General features: G+C 43.2%; 2 protein-coding genes across 5 annotated transcripts in view; one reads left to right on the forward strand and one right to left on the reverse strand.

Moving 5' to 3' along the window:
* The window catches only part of LOC105466915 (dihydropyrimidinase like 3), a 114,624-nt gene extending 104,355 nt beyond the window's left edge, over positions 1 to 10,269 (forward strand). For all 4 annotated transcript variants that reach the window (XM_011716110.2, XM_071098252.1, XM_071098251.1 and 1 more), the window contains 4 exons: positions 870 to 1,040; positions 3,265 to 3,444; positions 5,362 to 5,524; positions 6,951 to 10,269. In XM_011716110.2, coding sequence (XP_011714412.1) covers positions 870 to 1,040; positions 3,265 to 3,444; positions 5,362 to 5,524; positions 6,951 to 7,039 — 603 coding nt within the window. In that variant the 3' untranslated portion in view covers positions 7,040 to 10,269. The remainder of the gene's footprint in view (positions 1 to 869; positions 1,041 to 3,264; positions 3,445 to 5,361; positions 5,525 to 6,950) is intronic.
* LOC112424089 (large ribosomal subunit protein eL42-like) lies at positions 1,319 to 1,692 on the reverse strand. The gene has a single exon (XM_024788231.2). The coding sequence runs from the start codon at positions 1,652 to 1,654 to the stop codon at positions 1,334 to 1,336; it is 321 nt and encodes a 106-aa protein (XP_024643999.2). The 5' UTR covers positions 1,655 to 1,692; the 3' UTR covers positions 1,319 to 1,333.
* Positions 10,270 to 12,065: the final 1,796 nt, after the last annotated feature.

The following is a 12,065-nucleotide window of genomic DNA, read 5'->3' on the forward strand; positions in this document are numbered from 1 at the left end:
ATAATTATCTCATTATTAAGTTGATTACTCCTCTATGTTTCATTTTAAAAATCCTAAAAACATTCTTATCAGGGTTATGTATACTAATGCCTCATTAATCTACACAGTGTAATTTCACTGAGTTTTCTTTTTCCTCTTTGCTCCCAGGAAGCTCAAAGCTAGGTTTTAAACTCAATTCTTTCTGTAAAGAGGCTTTTTGGTTTGAAAAGAGGGAAAATATAAATATTGTTGTCTGTTCTCTCACATAGTGTTTCTTTTTTCATATACTGCAGAGTAATACGTATATATTTATCCTGGCACTATTTGGAATAGTTCCAAGATAATGTATATTTTTAAATTACCAACATGACACATGCTCAGTAAAGAATATTTGTAAACTACAGACAAGCACACACTGGAAAGAAAACAAAAATATCTCGATTCCACAACCCAGAGAACCCATTGTTATCATTTGGGTGAGGTTCTTTCATATTTATTCTATGCACACGACATATACAAACACAAATACATATCTAAAGGATGGGATTATAATCACATTTGTTTTTACTGTGAACCCTCTATAATTCTTTTTGAAATTAGAAGAAGTAAATTAGTAAGTAAATGTAAGAACATACAGAGAAACGTGCTTACTTCAGGAGCAGTAACTTCAATCTTTAACCATGTGTTTGACCATTTTGCCTGGGTAGTCATGACAGCCCAACTAATTCGAGCTTGCTGAGTGAGGTTCTGTAGCTCACCACCTTTTCAGGTGGCTCCTCTTTGTATTTCTGTGCCTTTGTTGGTCATCTTTCTCTGAGTTCAGAAGCCCTCAATTGATATGTATGTAGCTATAGCTATAGATATAGAAGTAATTTCTTATATTTCAATAGGCCACAGGGAAAATGGATGAAAACCAGTTCGTGGCTGTGACAAGCACAAACGCTGCCAAGATCTTCAACCTGTATCCCCGCAAGGGAAGAATATCTGTGGGTTCTGACAGCGACCTAGTCATCTGGGATCCAGATGCTGTGAAGATAATCTCTGCCAAGAACCACCAGTCTGTAAGGCTTGCTCTGGTGGGAGTGGAGTAGAATGGAGAATGCGTGCAAAGAACTTGGTCAGGAGAAATGTGTTTATGTGGTGTGCCAGGGTAGTTAGACTAGGACGGGTTGCAATAACAATCCATCCCCTAAATCTCAGTGACTCAAAACCTCAACTGTGTTTCTCCTGTGTGGGGAAAAGAGAGATCAGACTGTTACTGTGTCTATATAAAAAGAAGTAGACATAAGAGACTCCATTTTTTTTTTTGAACATAAACTCAAGATTTTATTGTCTTCATAATAAAAGATAACACTTAGAACTGGATCACTTGGTCCTTTCTTTTCTTATCTCCTCCCAGTTCAAAATGCTTGCATCTTTTAATAGCCAGCATTCTCTTAGATTTGCAGTTGGGCTCAACACACTCAAGCCTTAGCACAATCTTCTTTGTAGTTTTAGCCTTTTTCCGGACAGTCGGCTTAGTTTGCCCACCATAGCCACTCTGCTTCCTGTCATAACGCCGCTTTCCCTGGGCATACAGAGAATCCTTGCCCTTCTTGTACTGTGTCACTTTGTGGGGTTGGTGCTTGCCACACTTCTTACAGAAAGTCCAACAGGTTTTAGGGACTTTAACCATGCTTGCGAGAGTGATATCGGCACGGGAAGAAAGTGATCCAGTTCTAAGTGTCATCTTTTATTATGAAGACAATAAAGTCTTGAGTTTATGTTAAAAAAAAAAAAAAAAAACCAACAACAAAATAGAGTCTCTTATGTCTACTTCTTTCTTTTTTTTTTTTTTTTTTTTGAGACGGAGTCTCGCTATGTCGCCCAGGGTGGAGTGCAGTAGCCGGATCTCAGCTCACTGCAAGCTCCGCCTCCCGGGTTTTTACGCCATTCTCCTGCCTCAGCCTCCCGAGTAGCTGGGACTACAGGCGCCCACCACCTCGCCCGGCTAGTTTTTTGTATTTTTTAGTAGAGACGGGGTTTCACCGTGTTAGCCAGGATGGTCTCGAACTCCTGACCTCGTGATCCGCCCGTCTCGGCCTCCCAAAGTGCTGGGATTACAGGCTTGAGCCACCGCGCCCGGCGTGTCTACTTCTTTCTATATAGACACAGTAGCAGTCTGATCTCTCTTTCTATTCCCCCCACTCCTGCTTTCCAAAGCAGGGAGGTCACCAGATGGTCTCTGCCCATCCCAGTCACTCAGGGACAGAGACTGATAGAGGCTCCCTCTCTACATATGTTTTCATGATTGCTGAGACAGGGGAGCATGACCTAGTGAATGGTCTACTGGCTCTGAAAGTTTCCCCTAGACGTGGTGTACCTTACTGCCTCTTACATGGCACTGGTCTTAGCCAGTCCTGTGGCCATACCTAACTTCCGCAAGTCAGGACATGCAATGATCCTTTGTGCCTGGAAAGAGAAAGAATGGGAAATAACTGGTAAACAGCACTGATGACTTCCTTATGATGAGTTTCATACGGAGGATGATAATTAAAGTGCGGTATCTAACAGAAACAGGCTCGACACACTTATTAAAAATAGTTAATTTTTTTTAAGCACTTATGTTTCAGGCACTGTGTTTTCAATTCATTGGGTTTCCATACTTGTCTTCTACAGGTAGGGACTATTATTATCCTCCGTTTTATAGATTAAAAATTGGAGGTACAGAAAAATTAAATAATTTGTGCAGCAAGCAAATAGTGAAGGTAGCATTGAAACCCAGACAAGCTGACTCTAAACTGATGTTCTTAATTACCTGGCAATACAGTAATGCGTTTTGCTGGTTGAGTAAATGAAGGAGGTAGGGAGAAATCCCATTTTTGGTGGTAATGGCCTTTGCTTAAATATTGTGTCATCTCATGTTATTTAATTTGGAGCTAGAGGGACCTAAAGGCCACATAGCCTCTCTGCGCACCCACTCAGTACAAGACAGTGATGTACAGCATCCTGGATAGTTATCCAGCTTCTCTTTGAACACTACCCATGACAAAAGTTGACTTCCACTTGAGGACCTTAATAAAGATTGGACACTTCTTTTTACTAGGAAGTTTAGTCTTTTCTTAGCAAATCTGTCTCCAGTGCCTTCTACCCACTGGAAGCTTGCAGATGCATGGTGAGCTTTTCCCGGCTTGCCTGGTGAATCAGCAGCAAATGACACTGAAGGTCTCGAGCAGAGAAGGTACGTTCCTCTTTCTCCTCTTTCGACACCCTTACTGTGGCTTTGCTCCTCACCCCTGTCTCTAGGCTGCAGAGTACAACATCTTTGAAGGGATGGAGCTGCGTGGGGCTCCTCTGGTGGTCATCTGCCAGGGCAAGATCATGCTGGAAGATGGCAACCTGCACGTGACCCAGGGGGCAGGCCGCTTCATCCCCTGCAGCCCGTTCTCCGACTATGTCTACAAGCGCATTAAAGCACGGAGGAAGGTAAAAAGCAGGGGAGCTCCAAGGTGGTGCAGGGGCTTTGTGTCCATTCACACTCAGAGATAGTAACCATGAACACAGGGCACTGTGCTCTCTAGACTCTCACAGAGAAATTCAGTGACAGTCTTATCCCCACACAGACTTAATGTACTAGTAAAGAGGGTGTTGAAAACTTTTGGCCAAAGAGAGCTTTTTTTCCCAAATGACTTTTCCCACATTTTTATAGTACTTTATTGAAAATAATTTAAATTTCAATAATTCAAAATAAGGCTGGCGTATTTTTTTTTAAAAAATAAATTACTCTTAAAATCTGAAGGTAAGAACCAAGAATCCACACCCACACATCCCTGTCTCATTCTGTCCAGTGTTGCTCCACAGGGGCAAACACTTATAACATTTTAGTTACTGTATTTTCATTAAAATTTTATTTCTCTGATTTTATATATAAACACATGCAGAGATATATGTGTATATGTATAGGTCTATAGATATATACACGTGTGCAAATGTGTGCCTATGTATAAATGGAGGTGCAGAGAAATATATATACACTATATGTATTATATTTATATCTACTTAATATATAAATATAGAATAATATATAAGTAAACATTTATACAGTTTATATTGTATTGTGTATTGTATTTATTGTAACAATACAATAAATATAAATAAATATAATTAAAAATATAAAAGTGCATATAAATAAATATATTCACATATTTATATTTATTGTATTTATTGTATGGTACTTTTTTATACACACACTATATATATACATATATATGTATATATATGTGTGTGTGTATATATATATGTGTATTAACCCTAGCCTAGGATTGTGGAATTTGAGCTCCACACTCCAGTTTGGACCTAATAGAGAAGAAGGAGACTTCCCCAGTATTGACCCTTTATTTCTATGAGTGTGATTTAGATTCTAAACCAGAGAAGTGTTGATGATGTAGAGTTCTTGGTTTTGGGGAGTACAGATACAGTCATCACATCACCAGAATCATTAGCATCTGCACATTCGATGGGCTTGACTTCTGTGCCAGCACTTGAGTCACTAACAGGGAAGGAGGCTCTGACAAGACTCTTGTGATGATCCATCCTGCATGGTCAGGCTCGTCTGGCAGCGCGTCCTCATTGCCTCCCCTCTGGCCAAAGTTAAGAAATGGGCGGAGGTTGTGTGCCGCTGCCTTGGGTGTTCTTACAGTATTTGTCTAATAGACTGTAAGCCCCTTTGCGGGAGGCACCGTGTTTCCCATGACCAAAGGCCCTAGTGCCTGGCACAAGGCCTAGCAGAGCATGTGCTGGGTGGAAGTTGCTGGCTGGCTCCACAGTCCCAGGGCAAGTTCACAGCCACAGCCAGAGGTCAGTGGGTCAGACCACAGACACTCACTTCAAGGCCTGCCCACCCTGGTGTGTGCTGAAGAGTGTGAGGGTGGAGCTCCCATGTGATCCATCCCGGCCAGGACCTGTGACCTCATGTCGTGACCTACCCTTCCGATCCCTCTGCTCCAGCTGTACTGCTGTTCTTCTGTTTCATAATCATTCCCACTTCAGCTCTCTGTCCTTGCTCTTCTCTCTGCTGGCTTCACTGTCATCCACACCACTCCCCGTATCCCCCCAGCCTCCTCCCTCGGGCAACCGCAACCCCATAACAAGGTCCTTTGATCCTTCAGATCGAAGCTCATCTATTTAGAAGGGCCTTCACTGACCACCTCCATTGTCACTCTATCATCACATCCTCCTTTATTTATTTTATACTACTTCTCCTTTCCTCAAATTATCTTTATTTTTACTAATTCCTGGCTCCTATTACACACACTGTATTCACCAATTATGCTGCCTAGAACAGGTCCTAAAATGCTGAATGACAGAATGAATGAATGGTGACATGCTGTTCTCTGGCTGCAGATGGCAGACTTGCATGCCGTCCCGAGGGGCATGTACGATGGGCCTGTGTTTGACCTGACCACCACCCCCAAAGGTGGCACCCCCGCAGGCTCTGCTCGGGGCTCTCCTACTCGGCCGAACCCACCTGTGAGGAATCTTCATCAGTCGGGATTTAGCCTGTCCGGTGAGTGGGACAGACTCATCAAAAAATAAAGAGAGCAGGGAAGGGGAAGATCAATGTTCTGAGGCCAGAGGGTGTTTCTGAGAATTCAACTCGAAGGCATTTTCCAGCCCAGTGCTGGTGTCAACTTTAGGGAGAGGGTTACTGGGGCAAGCAGGAAGGTTGCCTGGGTCAACAAGGGGTCCTGGTAAGAAAGTAAGACAAGGCAGTCAGGCTGAAGACCAGGTTTAAGTGGTGACTCATTCTGCCTAGAAATCAGCCCTGGTTGGGGGCAGAGGTGGGAAGCTGATCCCCTCTAAGAATTGATAGTGATTTCTAGCATTAGCCTATGAGTGCTATGCAACATAGTATGTTTTCTTTATTTGTCCAGATTAAAAGATAGCTTAAATTATTTTTATGCTCAAATTGCAGTAGTGTCTTCTAACCTAGGATTTTTATTATGTTCTCCCATTCCTAGTAATTATAATAATGCTAACACTAGCTACCACTGATTGAACATCTACTATGTGTTAGCCATATGGTTAGTCTTACAATTCTTTAAGAACTCTCTGATATAATTAGAAAATAATCATTCAGTTGCTCCATAACCAGTAGTCTTAAAATGGAGAAAAATAAATGTAGATTTGCATTCCTATAATGAATAATTTAAATGTGAAGGAAGTAAGATAACAAGAAAAGAAAGACATTTAAAGGTAAAATCAGCATATGAGGAAAGGGTAAGGAATGAGAGAAGCAGAAACACGGGAGAAAGAGGTAAGGGAGACCTAGTGGAAGAAAGACAAAGGAAAAGAGTTTAAAGTTTGGAGGTAACTTTGCCAGAGGTCACATTCTGCTAGGCATAAGCAATTTTTTTCAAAGTTTTTGCCATTTTTTTCTTGTTGTTCTCTGGCTACCGTAATTCTTAAGCTTTTAGAGGCTCCTTTCTGAATAGATCCAATCACACATTGAAATTTCTTTTTTTGCTGTTGTCACGAACACCTGACCATCACCACTTTGCACTGTGAGATCTCGGGCAAGTGACCTAACCTTTCAGAACCTCAGTTATCTCCTCTGTAAAACAGATAAGGGTGCCTCTCTCAAACCATGGTGGTGAGAATTAAAGGAGACAATTGGTTAAACACCTAAAACATTGCCTGCCACAATGAGTGTCATGTCCTTATCATTGTTCTTCTTCCCAGTATTATTATCATGCTCTGGGTCAGATGAAATCTAGGTAAGAACTTGGCTTTTCTTACCAGAGGCTAGTTTCCAGGGCCATAAGAAAAGTCTAAAAGACCTGATAGACTGGAATGGAAGTTTCTTGGGAGGTGAGGCCAGCAAGGCACTTCCTATCTTGCACTCTTAAAATTAACCCAGTTTCTCTCTTGCCCACATCCCCCTACCCCCTACCCCGTTTTTTTCCCCCTTGGAAATTTATTTCCAACTGTAGGCACCCAAGTGGATGAGGGGGTTCGCTCAGCCAGCAAGCGCATCGTGGCGCCCCCAGGTGGCCGTTCTAATATCACTTCTCTGAGTTAAGCAAACCTTCCTCAGAGGGGCAGAAGCAAGAAGAGATTGTTTTGAAGCCAAAATGGTACACCGATGTTTAAGAAGGAAAGCGAATCCAAACGGTTGTGATCTAAAGAATCAATAAGCCTCAAGCCTTATGTTTCTCCAATGTTACGCTCGCTTGCCTAGCTTTACGAATATTGCTTTGTTTTCTGTTTATGCATAGCCTTGATTTGTTTGACTCCCCTCCCCCCATTTACATGCATGCAATCAGACAGGCCACTAAGGTAAAAGAGTCTGCTCTATCATAGTGTTGAGAGCGTGTGTAGTGCTGCATCTTATGACAAGGGGACAGACAAGCTGGGACGTCAGGGAAATGAACAAAAGGGACGCAGATTATTTGGGGTGAGTGGGTGGTGGGAGCCCAGAACAAGGTGGAGGGTGCAGAGGGGCTGGGGTAGGTCATGTAGGAGGGAGGTGGGTGGGTCAGGTGAGCGGAAGGGGTGTTGTATATTGTGTTGATGACATACGTTATTTCCATGGAAGATAGCCACTGTGGCAGCTGTCACATCCCCACAGCCCCCAGGGTCTGCCGAGAAGGCAGGCAATCTTTGGGTTCTGTTCTTTGTCACGTCCCCTACGAGTAAATTTTGTTTCTTTGAACATTCATTAAAACACCAAAACACAACCATTTCTTCCACCTGCTTGATTGTGCCAGTGTTTGCTTAGGACTCTTTCTCAGTGTTGCTTTCAAATCCTTCTCTTTCCTGGGTTGGGAAGGCCAGGCAGGGACAGAGCAAACAACACTTCTCTTCCTCTTGCCCTCCCTGCCTCTTTGGTGCTCTTAAAAGCCAGCAGCTGAGAACATAGCACAGGCCCACATGGTGAGTGCGCCCACAGCTTAAAGACGCCTCCTTCTAAACACGGCGAGATCACCTCTCACTCTTCTGTCTTTGCAAACCGAGAAGAGTGGCACTCTTCTGGCATCCCAAGTTAGGATTTTAGCTCAGGTGAGGGAGAATGAAGGGCCTCTCTTACAAGCAGTTTGTGTTTGGTTCTCTTGATCTGAGATCCTGGCACATCCATGATAAATAGAATTTGTTTTGAAGGTTGGTTTTATTAGGTGTTCCCTAGTTTTTACCGTCAGGGGTCATGTCAGCTTAAGGGAAGTCAAGCGGGAATTTGGGAAAGCCAAAGTCAGTCTTGAGCAGAGCAAGCACATTTTGTGGCCCTGGTTCCACCTTTCCGTTCCAAACCATCTGTTTCCCCTTCCATTAGCAGCAACTCTGGGGGAACTTTGTGTCTCAGTCCTAGAATCTCCCCCAAGTGAGTGGAAGTGACATGATGCAGCCTTCCCCATGGGGCACCTAAAAGAAATTAGTGTGGGTGCTTGGATCTACCTTGTCTGTCAGAGTTGAATATCTCTTTCCCTATCATGCTGCTTCTGAAAATTCAGTTTTGGAGCAAGTCCTGTGAGCAAGGTAAGAATCTATAGAACCAAGATGCTCATTTTCAGAAGAAATATATTTAACCTAGGATCAGACTTCTATGCTCTGGGGAATCCAGGTGGTCGCACCTGTAACCCTGTGTACTAAGTACTTTGAAGAGAAGAGCAGGCCTCAGACACCTTTTAAGTGCTTAGGAGAGACCATTATCTCTGACTGCAGGTTTGAATAAGTTGAAGACCAGAGAAAAGTACACACTGGGCTACAAAGGAATTTGGAGATAGCCAAGGAACAGGATTTCCCCTAGCAAGCTACCTTCTATTCAAATCATGAAAAAAAGATTATTTCCCCTTAGAATAGGGAGTCTTGCTATTTTAAAGTTCACGTGGTGCTTTTCTTTTAAGGGAGATGTAGTAAAAGGGAAAATGTAGCTCTTAATTTACAATTCAAAGATGTGGGGGTCTCTCAGAGAACTCAGAATAGCAGTTTTATGTGCAGAGAGAGTTTGCCAGGTCTGAAGCATATACCTCATTGACTAGGCTGTACTTTGGGATAGGTTGCAGTACCAGCCACAGCCACCAGATAGAGGAAAAGACACACATAAACTCACTTCTGAGCATTCACTTCTGCACTATCTGCTCTGCTGTTACTCAGCCCCTGAGTCCGACTCATCCCTGCACGACCTCTCTGTGCCATGAAGATAAGTCTTCCATGGCCAAATTGGTCATACGCACTGCTCTTGGGACTTCCGGAGTGAACCATTCCAGCAGAACCTTTGATTCTGCGCAAGCTTTCCTTGCTGTGGGAACAACCCCCAATGCCCTCGGGAGGAACAACATGAGCTCAGGAAGCCTCTCTTTCTTCTCTTACCATTGCTAACTCTCCAAGCATAGAAATCCCTGGGAATTACGAGAATAACTCCCACTATTTTAAAATTTATATTCAGATTTGTTTCATTTCATAAGACACATCAAACAGCCCTATAAAAAAGGTTTAGGAAAAGAAAACTATGGTGAGTCCTGGTCCTCTTTGAATTCACTGGCACCTCATGCAAGTGTAGGAAGGCACGCTGGATCTTCTATCCCATTCCAAAGCTGTCCTTTGCCATCTCATTCCTTGGCCTGCCCCCAACCCTGAGGATGCCCCCGCCATCCCCCCAGCCTCCTCATGTTGCCTCTGAACCCAGATGGCAATCCATCCTGGTTCTCTCTGAGGGCCACGGGCTTGGGCAGTGGAGAGGGTGTTTGTGAAATTGTTGAATCAGTTACCTGTTGTAGAGATATTTCTTTTACTTCTAAGTTTTCTAGAAGTGGCAGGATTGTAGTCATCCTGAAAATGGGTTTCCTTCAAAATCCCTCAGCCTTGTTCTTCACAACTATCTGTACTGAGAATGTCATGTTTCCACAAAGGGCTGACACCTGAGCCGTGATTTTCACTCATCCCTGAGAAGCCCTTTCCAGTAGGGTGGGCAATTCCCAACTTCCTTGCCACAAGCTTCCCAGGCTTTCTCCCCTGGAAAACTCCAGCTTGAGTCCCAGATACACTCATGGGCTGCACTGGGCAGCCAGCATTCATTGTAAGTTCCCTCTTTGAAAACTGGTGTGTGGGTGTTCAGTTCTGTGTCTGGTGGGTATGGACAGACAGTAATCTCCCGTGATCTGTGCTAGCTGTGAAGCAGCTCTGGAACGTGAAGAGCTGTTTGGTTTGAACCGTGAACAAAACTGTGTTTTGAGTTTAGCTGAGATTAAAGAAAAAAAATTCATCAAGTGACTGTTAATGTAAACCTGGTTATTAAAATAACTATGAAATTACCAACATTGTTCTCCAGGCTTCTTCTTTGTGTGATGTGCATTTTCACCTATAATATTAAAATTGCACAGTAGAACCGAAAGGGTTAGTAAGAGGGGCAGGCAGATCTGGTGATAACAGAGTTATCTGGAGAAAACTTGGGGGCTTCTATTTTTGAAACTGAGTTGTTAGTTTTGGCCACCCAGCTTGATGGCCATTTTGAAACTTTGGAGAATGAGTTAATTTTTTTTCTGTGGATCATCAAATTAGTATTATACGCCATTTGGGATAAATCTAGCTGAGTCCAGAACAGAGCCCTAAAGCTTTTTGTTTTGGGGTTTTGTTTTCTTGGTCTTTCCCCTAATGCCTTGCTATTTGATTGTTTTGCAAGCATTTTCTGCTTCTTTTTAATAGCCTAGACTTGAAGAAAAACTCAAACTACGCCCAAACCAAAGTATATTTTTTAGCAAACGGATCCCAAGAAGTCAAATCAGTGTACGGAAGCATTATTTACTATATGTACTCTTAGAGCTTTCAGGTGCATATCGGCAACTTGAAGACTCTGAGAAATCCTGTGATAAAGAATCTTTCAAAACTTTGCCCAATTCAGGGTTCTCGAGCTTTTGACTACTGAACCCATACCATCTTCTAGCACCCCACCAAACCTATTTTACTACACCCTTTTGAGGGAAACACTGCTGAATCCAGTTCTAATTTGTTGTGCAGATCATATTTTCATTGCAAAAGTTAAACTAGTTTACTGGGGGGAAATTGGAAAGCGGAATTTTAAAGTCTAGTGCAACTGTAAAGTTCAGTCAGGCAGACTCAAGTGTAGTTGGGTCTAAGTGCTAGACCCTGACATCAGAGCATTGGTTCTTCCCACTTCGGCCCTGTGTGCCTTCAGTAAATGCTTCCTTCTTAGGAAAGCTCTTTTTTCTTTTCTTTTCTTTTTTTTTTTTTTTATTTGAGACAAGTGTCTGTTGCCCAGGCTGGAGTGCTGGAGTGCAGTGGCGCCATCTCAGCTCACTACAACCTCCACTTCCTGGGTTCAAGCGATTCTCCTGCCTCAGCCTAACTGGGACTATAGGCGCGAGCCACCACAACTCGGCTAATTTTTTTTTTCTTTTCAGTAGAGACAGGGTTTCACCATGTTGGCCAGGCTGGTCTTGACTCCTGACCTCAAGTAATCCACCTGCCTCGGCCTCTGAAAGTGCTGGGATTACAGGCATGAGCCACCACGCCTGACCAGGAAAGCTCTTTAAATGTGGGACAGAGTTGGTTGTCAGCATCTCCAGATTTTCATTTCACCTGCTTAGTAACCTCAAGAGAGGGAGAGAGTCCCTCAGTAGTTCCAGCTAAAAAGGCCGATTCAGTCTGGCTTGGGGCATGTCTCACCATTGACCTAGTCACTGTGGCCAGAAGAGCACATGGGACTAATTGACCATACTGGATAACATAACTAGCCCCTGAGCCACCTGAACCACATGGACTCCCAATAACTCCACAAAGAAAATCAATTTGTGTTAACTGAAGAGGGGTGGATGCAAGGAAGGCAAAAAGAGCCGTGGCCGTGGCACCATTCGCAAGCTTGCAGGGCATGAATGTTTTGCCTGGTGATGTGGAGGTTGGGACAGGTGGGGAGGAGATGGGATACCAGGGGATGACCATTTCTGATTAATTGCTTTTATATATGATGAACCCCTGTTGGTTTGATAGAACAATACCCTTGATATAGGAGCATAGAGTGATTATACCTTTTAACACAGAAGCTCAGAATCCCAATCAAAAGCTACTCTAAGTGCATAGAGAATTATTTTACAGTT

The sequence above is a fragment of the Macaca nemestrina genome, chromosome 6 (genome assembly GCF_043159975.1).
Source record: "Macaca nemestrina isolate mMacNem1 chromosome 6, mMacNem.hap1, whole genome shotgun sequence".
NCBI classification, from domain to species: Eukaryota; Metazoa; Chordata; class Mammalia; order Primates; family Cercopithecidae; genus Macaca; species Macaca nemestrina.

Bases quoted from the DNA above. Each gene is read 5' to 3' on its own strand.
- LOC112424089 (XM_024788231.2), bottom strand. From the start codon at position 1,654: ATGGTTAAAGTCCCTAAAACCTGTTGGACTTTCTGTAAGAAGTGTGGC.